Source organism: Triturus cristatus, chromosome 8 (assembly GCF_964204655.1).
Source record: "Triturus cristatus chromosome 8, aTriCri1.1, whole genome shotgun sequence".
NCBI lineage: Eukaryota > Metazoa > Chordata > Amphibia > Caudata > Salamandridae > Triturus > Triturus cristatus.
In genome coordinates, this window is record NC_140591.1 from 1,379,611,652 (window position 1) to 1,379,625,698 (window position 14,047).

General features: G+C 45.2%; 1 protein-coding gene across 1 annotated transcript in view; it reads right to left on the reverse strand.

Moving 5' to 3' along the window:
* Positions 1-1,414: 1,414 nt before the first annotated feature.
* Positions 1,415-14,047, reverse strand: part of RWDD2B (RWD domain containing 2B) — a 70,581-nt gene continuing 57,948 nt past the window's right edge. The window contains exon 5 of the mRNA XM_085623087.1: positions 1,415-2,118. Within this exon, the coding sequence (XP_085479213.1) occupies positions 1,878-2,118 (241 nt within the window). The 3' untranslated portion in view covers positions 1,415-1,877. The remainder of the gene's footprint in view (positions 2,119-14,047) is intronic.

Sequence of the window (14,047 nt, forward strand, 5' to 3'; positions counted from 1 at the left end):
GATGCCTTCTCAGGAAAGATACCTCATTCTATCCCCTAATTTTGAGTTACAGCTGTACTTCACTCGCAATTCGGCTTATATCTGACTATGCTACAGCTATGCTCTTTACATTTCTTTTTTGATTTCCCACAACAAGGTGACTGGTTCGATAATTTCCTAAATTCCCCTGGGACAATCATACAACCCAATCTACTGTCCAACTTATGCTTTTTTGTTTCCTTTATAAAACTGCACGATACCGGTTTTTGGTGCCACTTTTACAGCCTATGAATTTTAGATCCTATAAACTGGGCTTTTAGTACCTACAACAGTTAGATTAAGTAGTAATGTGTTGTACAGTCCCTAATTGTATTAGAGGTGCACTTAGTGTCAGGAAAAGATATTCCTGAATGAGCTTTTTTTTTTTTGAGGTGGTGTTTTAAATATACTGTTTTCAGTGTTTTATGAACTGTCTATTGAATGCACTTTTGAATTATGTAGTATTTTATGACCAAAATGTTTATAAGACTATACAGGCATTGTTGTAGCTTCTATGGCACTTTCTTGCAGAATACAATTTTAAATCAAAATTTACAATTTTCTCAAACGGTTTTAAAAATAGGTAGACGAAGGTAGTTCAGCGTGCTGTACTTGCCAAAACAACTTTGATCCTCACAAATACTAAGAGGTAAAACCTATAAGGTATATTTAACATATTCCAGTTTCAAAACCCCAAAATAGGATTGTAAAACTAGTGCAAGATGTTAACCCAAGAATGCCTATTTGATACAAGTGAGGAGTCTATTTCACTTACTAATTGAAAATGAAAGACACAAAATGTTCTCTACTGTTGAAAAAGTTGCATTCCTCCATAGGTAAACAAATATAGGCCTGCCATCAGAACTGATGTGATCTAAAGGGCCTGAATTATAAGGCCACTTTTGCATGTGAATCTGTAACATGTGGCTGGATTTACAACTATAAGATATTCATAAAAGGTGACCTCGAGTTGTACATTCTTTTACAAATGAGTAAATCCTAGGTGGGAAGTGTGTGTTTCACAGCTAGAAATTTTGGGAACACTCACAAACTGGAACGTATACTCAAAGTCATCCCTGACCCCATTCCCACCTTAGAAATCAATGTAGAGTTACTTGTGCCAAGGGCAGGAGTAAAGCTTTCCCTGGATGAGAAGGAACATCCCCAGTATCCCTGACGGTGCCAGGAAAGGGGTTGGTCCTTGAGGAAAAAATAATTTCTGGTGAATGTAAAAATAGCCCCATAGCACACTCATGCACCTCACCATAATCAACTCAACAATGCGTAGACTTGCATAGTGGGGAAATGCCTCAACCAAAGCGAATAAAAGTAATGCACAAAACGTTCCCCACATTACATATGGAAAGCTGTTAATGATGAGGCTTCGAACATCACCTGGAAAAAATTTGTGTATTTCATACAGTCATGAATATGCACTCATGAATTGGCCCCACAGAATTTGGAAAAATGTAATCTGGATTGCATTAATGTGAGGTATTATCATTTCAGCAATCTAACAAGACTAAAACAAAAGGGGAAGATTTGTACATCGCCAATCCCACCTTGGTGCACCATAAAATAAATAATTATTAAATGAAATAATTTTTGATTAATTGTTGAACTGTTTGAGCTCTCAAAACAAAAATACATGCCTCATCCTCTGTATTTAATCTTGATTTCATCTATTACGTGTTTTTCTTTCAAAGCTACTTTTCTCCGAATGAGAACAGCTGGTAATGAGATGAAAATAAAAATATGTTCATCGCTATAAAAGTCTGATTAAAAGTTCTGTTTAGTACCAATAGGGATATGCTTGGCCATAAAAAAATATATTAAATGGATACATATTCTAAATCAGATTACTGCCCTTCAATTCCAAAATACATAGGAAAGACGTCAGCACATCCTTTTTCGTTTAAAAACTGATAAAGCTGTCCGAGGTCCATGTGATTTCCTCTAGTCCCATGCACATCAAATATTTTTTCTTCAAAATTTGAAAACTTTCTTTGCTTCTGAATTTCTATGTCATCAGACTGGCCATTTAGAGGAAAGTCTTCTCTGTGACGAATTAAAATTCTCTTCCATGTCAACCGTCGCACTCTGCAGGGGTGGAAATAAATGTATTAAAATGTATATTTTTTATAACAATTAAACAGCATTTAAGTAATGTATTCCCAGTCTATAGAGAGAACAATCACTAGCTGTAGATGTGTGCGCTCTTATCTGCAAAGGCTATACTGAACAAATCTGTCAAAAATACTACGTTTAAGGCAACAGAAAGGAAAAAATTATCACTTGCAATAAAAGACTGCAAAGTCAAAACACACATATTAGGGAAAAGGTATTTGGGAAACCACACATCCAAGAAGTTAAAAATAAGCGAAATTGGGCAACCTGAAATCTAGCTGTTTTGCGGATACATTTAAACAAAAATAAAATGCTAAAGTAAGTTGCCCCAGGTTAAGTCAAAAATACCTGGCTCCAATACCGCCCTTGCCTGTCAAGATGGTAAAGGGGACATCTATAAACCGTCCTGAGCAACAGCTTCACCAGTGCTTACTTAAGACATAAATGCCACCATCTTTGGTTTGGTCATTAATTAAACGGTGCTTGACTTAGTTGAAGATAATTTTTCACGCTACTATTGTAAGGAAGGCCATAAATGTCCTAGCTTAAATCAAACTAAAGAACAAGTTACTTACCTTTGGTAACACATTATCTGGTAGAGACTATCTAGCTGCAGATTCCTTACCTTTGAATTTCCCAGGCGTCAGGCTGGAACTGGGAACTTTTACTGAGCAATACCCCTTGCGAACGCCGTCGGGTGGCTCCATACGGCTCCGCGTGATGTCATCGGCAACAACGTTGTGCTACCTCTATAGGCACCGCGCAGGTGAGCGGACGTCAGTACTTTTCATTTTTTCCACGCCAGAAGCGCAGAGCCATGAAATAACTGACGTAGTTGTGTGCAAAACTAGGGCCCTGAAAAGGACAGTAACACTAGCCCTAATAAAATCAGTCCGCAAAGCAGGAAGACATAGGTGGGGCTGTCAGGAATCTGCGGCTAGATAGAGTTTCTACCAGATAATACGTTACCGTAGCCACTGTTGGCGGAGAGAGCATGCCAGTATCTGGAGAAGTATCCAGTCCACTGGCTTCCCCAAGTTCCCCATACAAGTCCAACTGCTCTGCAGAGTCATCCTGGTGTTCAAAGGGTCCATAGACGCCTTCCATTTCTCTCGCAAGCCTAACACGCCTACAAAGTGTTCAGGTGACAACACTGAACCCCTGGGTTCTGTCGACGGCGGAATCAACATCGAGTGATGTCATTCCGACTCCGTCTAGTCACTGAGAAGGATGGGGCTGGTACCGCCGATGGGCACCGGCGGCACAGACTTTGGGTCAGACGCCGGGGGAGGTCTCTGAGGAACAAATGATGGACAGAATGCTGAACAATGCAAACATTCACCCCGAGGCACAAAGATCTGGGTTAAATCCATCATTCATTTGCTCACCACTCCACCCCAGTTTGGAACCAACTATATGCAAATCAGCCTTGACCCGTGGAAACAGTCGTCATCAGCCAGGCTAGCTTAAATCCAGTGGCGCAGTAGGCACGGGACCTATGTCTGGCCATTACCTTCCCACTTAGGACGACAAAAGCAAAAGCTGTGGCACGACCGGTGTCGACCCAGATCCGTGATAGGATCTCCGAGGCCCCACTGACGCCGTGGCCGGAGCCGACGAATCAAACAAGGCCCCTTCTGACCCCGTGGGGCCCAAAGGCTCACCAGAAGTGTCTGACAGCTCAAATACGCAGCGCCTGCCCTCGTATTACTCTTTGATCTGAGCGGGTGTCGCTGAGGCTCCTGGAAAAGGAGGGAGAGGAGATGCCGATCCTGGCTCTGGCTACGTAGAACCATGCCTAGAATGTTGGTGCTCCTTACCTCCTTCGCCGACGGACAACAGTCGAGGTGAAGATGAAGTCCATGTGGACTTCTTCTTCTTGTGCCTCAACCCAGAGTGTCCCGAAAACCTCGAGTGCGACGAAAAGGACTTTGGGCTCTGAGAGCAGTCTCGCAACCTCCTCTTCCTCGATTTGGACCAGGACCTCTGCAAAGTCTTGCATGATGGTGTCGCCCGCCGGGCCGCAAGGAGCTTCAAAGCCCGCTCCCACAAGGTCTTAGGAGCCATAGCCCAACAGTCCGAGCAGTTCTTCGGATAGTAGTCGTACTCGAGACACCAGAGGCAGACGAGGTGGGGATCGTGCAGTCCTGCATGGCTTGAACCCGGTCTTCCTCGAAGACATCCTTGCACACAGTGGAAAAAATTCTGGAATTCAACAAAAGATCGAGAAAAGGCTTGTTAAAAAGCAACAGAGGGATCGGCGCTTAACTGCCGCAGAAAGAAAAGAACTGGCGTGCGCGGGCCTGGGTGTGGCCTACATAGGTACCGCAACGTCATAACCAACGCCGACGACATCACGTGATGCTGAATGGAGCCACCCGATGGCACGCGCAAGGGGTATTTCTCAGGAAAAGTTTTCGGATCCAACCCGACGCCTGGGAAATTCAAAGGTAAGGAATCTGCAGCTAGAAGTCTCTATCTGATACTGGTGTTCAGAGTGTGCTGGTATTTGTCCCACAGTGAGATGTCCGCAAATTGTGTAAAACAATTGTGTTTTAAAATTACTTTTGGGGGGGCATGGTCAAGGAGGTAAACATGAGGACCACTCTTTCGTGAGCTTTGCCACCGCTCTGCATCCATCCAGCATTTAAGCTGGACTGGGGGACCCTGGTGACATCCAAAGCCCCCGCATCAGGAGGCGAGCACAGCGAAGGGGATTTGGTGCCTCTGTGGTCTTTAGAGGTGCTGCTGCGGAGGGATAGCTGCGGCGTGCCTAAGAGCTCCAGGGGCCAGGCTGGGAGGCTGCGTTGGATTCTCATCCTATGGGTGCATGACTCAAGTGACCTGCACTTCAGCAGGAGACCTTGGTGGTGTGGCCTGCCCGGGGAGAGCACCTAGGCCTATCCTCCTGTGGCTACAGAATGTAGTTGACCAAGCACTGGTGGCCCACAGCTGCCAGTGGAGCCTAGAATCAAGTGGGGAGCCCTCGCCACAATGTGCGGTGCAAGCGGGCTTCAGCCCTTGGCTCCAATAGTGCGGCTATGCCGGAAAGGCTCCTAACTGATGCCCCAGTGATCCATGGCTCTGCAAGGGTGACCAGCCTGAACGGCTTGTGGGGCTCAGAGGCCCCCCTGAAGAGGTGGAGGGTGTCAGCCCTTTGGCTTCGATTAGGAGGCCACAACAGGGAGGAGCTGTGGGGAACTGGGTACCCCAGGAATGCTGGCAGCGTGGCAGGAGATGGTGCTGGAGAGACATACCTGGCTGGTCAGGCTGGATTTGCATGAAATATGGCACGCCCTGTGGGTGTGGTGGGTTTCGGTCTATGACTCCACTCTGGACCTCGCACCCTTTGGAGCTACCCCAGGAGTGGCACTGGATGGCAGCTGTCAGTGGTTGACGGGCCCCAGCAAGGGTTTGCAAACCGGACTATTGTCTCTACCCTGGGACTCAGCATGTGGGGGGGGGGGGGGGGGGGGCGCGTACCGGGCACTGGAATTACTAGTCAGTGAGCAGTGTCCCGTGCGGCCCCCCCTTTCCTTTTCAGGCTGTGAGGGCTTGCTCTAGTGCCACCACCCTCTCCGTTCACTGGGGAACCGGTTGCGCTCAGTATGGGTGAAGGACAAGCAACCCGTGGCCCAGATTTCCAAGGGCCGCATCAATACATATGCAAGACCCGCTAGACGGCCAGCAGGGAGTCCCCGGTGGCGGCCATGCCAGCATTAGTTGATAACCCTGCTCCAATATTCCAACCGATCCAAGACCTCTGATCATCTCTGGAAGGGAAAATAGGCAAACTGAAGGTAGAAGTCTCTCTGCTGCGGCAGGACTTATGCAAGAGCGAGTCAGAGCTCAACCACGGACAACACTGGCCATATGTTAAAAGCCACAATCTCCGACATCTAGAAAACTGTGCGCCAACTAGAAGCTCGGGTGGATAATGCAGAAGGTTGATTACCATGTAAAAGCATAAGTCTAGTTGGGGTATCTAAGGATGCGGAGGGGATGTCCCTCACCTAATTAGTGACCGCATGGCTGAAGACCTGAGTGCAGGGAGAGACACTATCTCCTGATTTTGCGGCAGAGAGGGCACACAGATCCTTGGCACAGAGTTTGCCCCCAGGGGCCCCACCCGCCCCATACTCGCTCGCATCTTCAACTCTGCTGATCGTGATAAGATCCTTAGGGCTTCTTGGAGACAGGAAAACCTGACACGTGACTTGACCCATGTGATGGTCTTTCCTCTTTACATTCTTAGGGTTCAGAAGGAGAAGCGCACTGGTCAGTGAAGCAGATGTCGTCCTCACCCATAGGACCTGACGCTACGGGTGAGGGCCCGCGATGGAGGCAGCTGCTCCGACAAACTCGGCGCACATGGAGACTATGTCATTCTGTTCCTGATGCAGCAGACGGCCCGGAGACCACCACATTTATTGAGGCCATAGGTTTGATGGACACGTTGCAGCTTTCCGCTCAGGGAACCGGCCTACGCATTTTACTCCGGGGTTCACAGGGTCATTTCCGGTTTGGACTACTTTCTTATTCCACCGTCAGAATCTCTTAGGGCGCATGACTTGCACATTAATAGGCGTGGTCTCTCAGATCACTCTCCATTTGTTTCAAATCTGTTTATTGAAGTTTAACAGAGAAATCACTCTCCATTTGAATTATGGATGTGAATCAACACAAGGTGTTCACAGCGAGGCTGATGCCTGAATGTCTGGTGGCTGCAGGACGCTAAAGACCAGTCTCATATCCACACAGTCATACAAGGCTATGTGGGCATTAACACCGGCAGGGTAGAGTCCCCGCAGATTACCTGGGAGGCTTGAAGGCCACTACTAAGGGCCAAATCATTGGTTACGTCATGGGAGGAGCAGGCAGCGCAAACAGAAAATGACCGACCTGGAGTCCCACATTTCAGTCAGAGGCAGCATATGCCTCGCAGTGGCCCCTTGGTCCTCAGAGACTCCCTACATCAACCAACAAGAGGTCCTGCAGCAGTTGCTTCTGGATTAAGCCAGAACTATCTGGTTTGCTACACAGAACCGCATTTATTAGTAGGGTGATCAGACTTTCCATTGGCTCTACACTAACACAGCACAGAACACGCATATTGCATACTTAATAGGTGACAGGGGAACCCGACATGCTCAAATGACAGCAATAGTCCAGCATTTTGCCACTTATTACACATAGCTGTATGCACAGATACCTGGGGGGCACCTGGAGGCCCCGAGGGACTTTGTGAGGGATTTGCCTATGCACCCCATCAGCCCTGGAGCGTTATTCACTGAATGAGGATATTACTTGTGAGGAAATGCGGTTGGCCTGGTCTCAGCTCCACCTGGGTAAGACCCCCGGCACTAATGGGTTTCCAGTGGAGTTGTTTAAAGCCTATAAAGGGCTGATCATGGAACCTCTCTGTGGAATATGTTTCAGCAGGTACAGGAGACTGGCACTCTTCCCCCTGATCCCTGGCTAGCTGAAATAGTTATTATACTCAAACCTTGGACACCCACCAGACGACTGTTCATCCGACAACCCTATTTCCGTCTTGCACACGGAGGTAAAAATTTGGTTAAAGAACCTTGCAAACAGGTTGTGCTCCATGATAACCACCTTAGTCGATACGGACCAATCTGGCTTTATGCCAAAGAGAGTAACATAAGAATATTGGACGGGTAAATAATGCACTGGCTTTGACAGATAGACAACCTGGGGCTCACATACTCTTGTTGGTCGATTTCCACAATGTATTTGACTCTGTGAGATGGGATTACTTGTTTTGCCTGTTGCAAGAACTCAAATTAATCTCCTGGACACGACTGCTATAGTCTCAATGTCAGATTAATTTCCACTGCACAGGGGGACCAGGAAGGGATGCTCTTTTTCTCTCCTGCCGTTCACAATCGTAATTGAGCCCCTGGTGGGGTGTATGAGGATAGATGCAGAGGTGAGGGGTCTGGGGTTGAACGACAGGATCACATTATATGCTGATGAAGTTTTGATTTTCATGGATGATCCCCCTAGTTCGGGGAAATGAGTCCTCCAGATCCAAGGAAATGGGGGAGGGGGGGTATATCGGAGAGGGTTTTTAGTATCTTGGAGTGCAAGTATCCAGTGAACTTACCCAGGGATGAGAATGCAATCTTCAACCCCATCTCGAACTGGTGTATTAGGACCTCAGCCATCTACAAATTGGTCGTCCTGCTCGTTTGCTGCATCAGTTGCAGAATTATCCCTTTCCATTCTCCTCCTCACTTTTAAAGAAGCTTGATTCCTTGTTGAGGGGCTTCCTGTGTCAGGGTTGCACCCCACAGATTACCCCCCGCCCCATGTGTTATAAATCTCCAAACAACTGTGGTATCGTGACCCCAACATACTTTCATATTACTGGAGTCCCACCTCATTGTCATAAGAGTGTAGTGGTTCACTGACTCAATAGACCCTGTCTTTGCTCCTGAACACTGGGCAATGTAAGGGATTACTCTTCCCCATCTGCTTTATGGGGAAGATCGTCTGGAGCACGTTTTGGCAGCAAAAAAAGGGATTCTTCAATCTGGCAGGTCACCCACAGGGCCCTTGGATGGAAGGGCCATTTGAAAACAGAAACCCCTGCTATGGCATGGGGCCCAGCTGTAACAAGTTACAGCCATGGAGGGCTTTAAACCATGAGATTGGCATATGCAAATTGGGGAATGTCCTACGGGGTCCACTATGAAATCCTTTCTAGAGTTGCAGAAGAGAACAAACTAAATCGCTTACAGTTCCGTTTTTTTTTTTAGATACCTACAAATGAAACCTGCTCTCACTCACCTCACGGATGATGACTGGAGAGAGACTTGCACCTCCTCCTGCGAGGCAGCGATAACTAAGCAGTTCCGCCTTACACAGTGGAAATATCTACATAGATTTACTATACTCTGGAGAAATTATGGGATATGGGAATGTTGGACTCACCAACTTATCTGCAGCGTTTGTCAGAAAAAGGAGACTTTCTGCATATGACTTGGTAATGCACCAGATTGTCTTGTACCCATGGTGGGCGGGGTGTCAGGGTGCCTTGAGCGAGTGCTGGATTGGGTCTTGCCTCGCAATCCTAAGATGGCCATACTCCACACTACTGAGGAGATAGCCGCAGATATAGATCATACTGCCCTGCTGTGGTTAGGTTTGGTGATAGTGGAAATACATATTGATAGGGCCTGGAAAGACAGTGAAATCCCCCCTTCCCCCCAAATCCTTGGAACAGTGGAAGCAGGGGCGCCAGCCTGATGCTTGAGCATCGAAATTCCTTTATATGTATAAGGCTAGGGGCCGTCCTCTCCCTCAAACTTTATAAAATATTAGCTACATGGGGCAAATACTGGGGCATTGATCTGCAACGACCAGAGAACTCCAATTATTCCCTGGAGGAAAAACTTAGGACATATGGAGGATGTGGCTGAAGTGGGGTCACAGGGGTTCGGGATGCAATCAAAGGGGGGTGTGGTGTCGTCTACTGGTCAGACCTGGGGAGAGGTTAAGCCTGTTATTTTTCCTATGTTTATCTCCACTATAGTTTCATTATTCTGGCACTCCACGTCATCCACTAGGATATGTCTGGTGGATCAACTGTTCAAAACTCAGAATACTGTCATTAACCCCTTGGGTGCGGGTTTATTTCCCCCGCTGTGCGGGAGAAATAAATGGTGGGCGGGATTACGACGGCTCCCGGCCGTCGTGCGCACATGCCCACCGTGATGCATGACAGCCGGGAGCCGTCATGCGCACACAAGGGGTTAAAAAGAAATCACTTCTGATGGGTTTTTTTCTCCCAATCAGTCAGCTCTCTCAGATACAATCGATTAGAACCTTGCTGGAGAACTTCACCAAATAGGTTAGGATCACTGGCAATTTTTTAAGTTAGGTTTCATTTTTCTGTAGACGAGAACGCAGCAAATTAAATTGGCAGAAGATTTTAGAGTTGCTAATTATTTCTTTACCTTCTACACACAACCACTGTTCAAATGAATAATGTCACACAATTTGTGGTCAGATTTATACAGGTAGTAGCCAGCTTGTGGTCTGCTTCAGAGGAGGAGGGGGGGGGGGGGGGGGGGAGAATCAAAACCTCCTATGAGAGCTACATGACTGCCATTTGGAAATGTTTTATGAATGAGCACAGCTACCCTAACTGGGCTAACAGCTTAATCGTATGAGTTTATGAGATGGTTCTTTCAAACCATTCAACTTCCCTTTTATAGGGCCTTGATTATGTGCCAAAACCAGTGATCCAACTCTATAACACCCAGAGTAATATTTGACACCCAGCGGCCTTTCAGATTCCTGTATTACATTGGTGGTTAGTTGCACTATCGTCCAAGGTAAGGCATATGAATTCCATTCAATCAAGTTATGATAATACACAGGACCCTTTGGGACAAGTGGTCTAGCACCAAATGGCAAGGGTATTGAGATTTTGCCTGAATCTTAAGATTAGCATTCTGAAATCAGATGATCTTTCAAAATTGCTCAAAGCAGAGGGTGGGGGCCCTTCCCACAGCACTGCCAGATATTCATGAGCACAAAAAGGTAAAGAAGGGGTTGGTCATAGGGGAACATCATTTTTTTATGTATTAATTTTGGTATCACTATTTCATACAGCAAATAGTACAAAGCGATCCAAGGTTTGTCAGTGTGAAACAAATATCTCAAACATAACACAACTTCTTACTACAGCAAAATTACTTTTTTTATACCCTACTGACTTTGCCATTGAGTGACAGATGGCAGACTCCAATCAGTCTCCCCAAACTTGTCATCAATGAACTTTGTGAATGACTGGAAGAAACGTATTTTATTATAAGGATCTACTGAACAAGTAAAGAGGTTTAGTGGCAAATGCAATGTATGTCTTTTGCTTGGCATGATGGGAACTTTTTAGTGAGGGAATGACGATTCTCCAATTATCATACAGAGAGAATCTTGATTTCATTAAAGACAACGGAGGCTGACATTATGCAATAACCTTTATTGCTGCCCAGGATATGCAGCTCTTCAAAGTGTAACCATTACATCATAGATAAAAAACATTCCAAACATAACAAAGCACCATAGCAACTAACAATCATCCTCTTTAGAGCTGCGTAAAACGATATGATAACTTCTTCCACGTTGGACGTCCATCTGACATTATAAGGAAGTTGAATCTGAAAAAGAAGAAAATTACTGGTAGAGTAACATATTGATAATACAAAATCATTCATCCACCAGGGAGTGGTGAGGGGGATAATGTCAGCCTCCGTTGTCTTTAATGAAATCAAGATTCTCTCTGTATGATAATTGGGGAATCGTCATTTCATTACAAGACCGGAGGCTACATTATGCAAGTTTAAAGCTTTGTAATGCTACATTGCTTACATGTTCAACAGGCTTAAGATAGAATTTAACAAAAGTTGAAGCATTTGACCAATCAGCTGCTTTAAGGATATCTGAAAGTGAACCTCCACCCCAGAAAACTTTGCTGGCCATAGCCCCCCTGGAAGAATGAGCACCGAATTTAGATAAGTCTATACCTGATCCAGCATAACTGTTCTAACCCATCTAGAAATAGAGGCAGAAGAGACTCCCTTATAGGGTTTAATAAAATAAATCAGTAGTTGATCTTCATTAAGAGGTCTAAAAACACTCATTTTTTCTTCATAAACCTTCATGCAACTTACCACACAAAGTTTGGGACAATCAAAAAAGAAAGGATAGAAAATATTTGTTTTGGTTCTTTTCCATATCTCAAACAATACACCGTCAGGAGAATAAATTCTATTAGAAATTTCTAAAGCTTTAACATCAGATACACGTCTAAAAGAGATTAAGCAGAGAAGAGTAGCTAATTTAATGGAAAGCTGTTTTCTTGAAAGGAAGGTGTTATCGGGCCAGGAAGTAAAGATTTCGAAAATAAGATTTACGTTCCATGAATAATCATATTTAGCTTTAGGACGCTTGAGTCTTATTCCTTTCATCACTCTACGAACTAGGGGGTCAGTACCAATAGAGAATTCATTTATTAAGGAGTGACCTGCAGAGATTGCGGATCTGTAACAATTAACCGTTCTAAAAGAAAGTCCAGATTTAAAAAGGTTCTGCTAAATAGTTGGCTACTTCTACAACAGGTGCGTCCACGGGATCCAAATCCCGTTTCAGGCACCAACTATACCACTTTTTCCATGAACGGATATATCTTCTCCTTGTTCCGGGAGCCCAAGACTCGTCCAAAAGATCTTTAGCCTCTCCTGAAAGGCCCGAATATCTTCTTGAACCCCTGAAATCTTCCAGGCAAGAAGGTTCATCTTTCCTTCTAAGAGAAGAGGGTGACCTCTCCTTCTGGACCCTGAAGGAGGTCTAAACTCCATGGAATAAGGCGAGGGAATTCTACTGCCAATTCCATCACCCCTGGGAACCATATTTGAGAATTCCAAAAGGGGGTAATTAGAACAGTGCAGCAATGTTCCCTTCGAATTTTTAAGAGAACTCTCTGGATTAGTGCGAAGGGAGGGAAGGCATAAGAGTTCAGAGAACCCCAAGGTTGGAGAAGGGCGTCCACTGCAGTTGCTAGTGGGTCTGGTCTCCAACTGAAGAAATGATTTATCTGAAAGGTCAGTCTGCTTGAAAAAAGATCCATGTCGAAAGGGCCCCAAAGATCTTGAACTTTCTGGAAGATTGAATTATTCAATTTCCAGTCGCTGGAGTCTCCTAGGAACCTTGAGTTCCAATCTGCCCTTGTGTTCAGGTGACCTGGGATGAACTCTGCCCTTAGAGATATTTTGTGGTTCCAACAGAAGTGCCAAATCTTTTGGGCTAGATCTGCTAGAGGTTTTGATCTTTCTCCCCCTAATCAGTTGATATAGGAGACAGCTGTGAAGTTGTCTATTTTGATTAGAACTACACTGTTTTTGATAATAGATTTGAAGCTCATAACAGCATTCAAGCATGCTAGCATCTCCAAGGAGTTTATGTGAAGGGGAAGTTAGTCTTTCGACCATTTGCCCCCAGTTTCTATCTTCCCTAGTCTGGCACTCCAGCCTAGATTGCTTGCGTCAGATTCCATTGTATGATCCGGGGTATTCCCGAATATTGCTTTTCCATTCCAACTGTCTAAATTGTTGCGCCACCAAAGGAGATCCTCTTGAGCTTCTGGGGAAAGGGGAACAATGTCCGAGTACCAAAGGCTTTTCTTCAGGCCTGATGATTTTAGTCTTTGTAAGGCCCTGTAGTGAAGGGAGCCTGGAGAAAATCGCTTGAATGGATGAAGATAATAGCCCTACTATTCTTGCTAGTTCCCTCAGGCTCACAAGGTTTTTGGATAGAACATATGAAACTTCTTTCTTTATTTTGGCCAATTTCTTCCTGGGAAGTTGTAATGGAGTTAAGGGTGTGTTAACTTGAAAACCTAAAAACTCTAGACTTTGCGAAGGAGTCATAATCGATTTCTCTATATTGATGATGAAACCAAGACTCTGTAATAGATCTACAGTCTAATTCATGTGAGGTAGGAGTTCCTCCTGGCTCTGAGACATCAGCAAGATGTCGTCTAGATAGATAATCATGCGGACTCCTTTTCTCCTTAAGGAGGTAATGACAGGCCTCAGCACCTTGGTGAAACACGATGGGGCTGAGGATAGTCCGAAGGGAAGGCAACGAAACTGGTATATTATATTCCTCCAAACAAACCTTAGGAATTTCTGAGAGTCGGGATGCATAGGCATTGTAAAGTATGCGTCTTTCAGGTCTAGTTTTATGAGCCAATCTCCCTTTCGGAGGAGATCTCTGAGAAGGTGTATGCCTTCCATTTTGAAGTGTCTGTACACAAGAAAGGTGTTTAATTCCTTTAGATTTATAACGGGCGCCAACCTTTTTCTTTCTT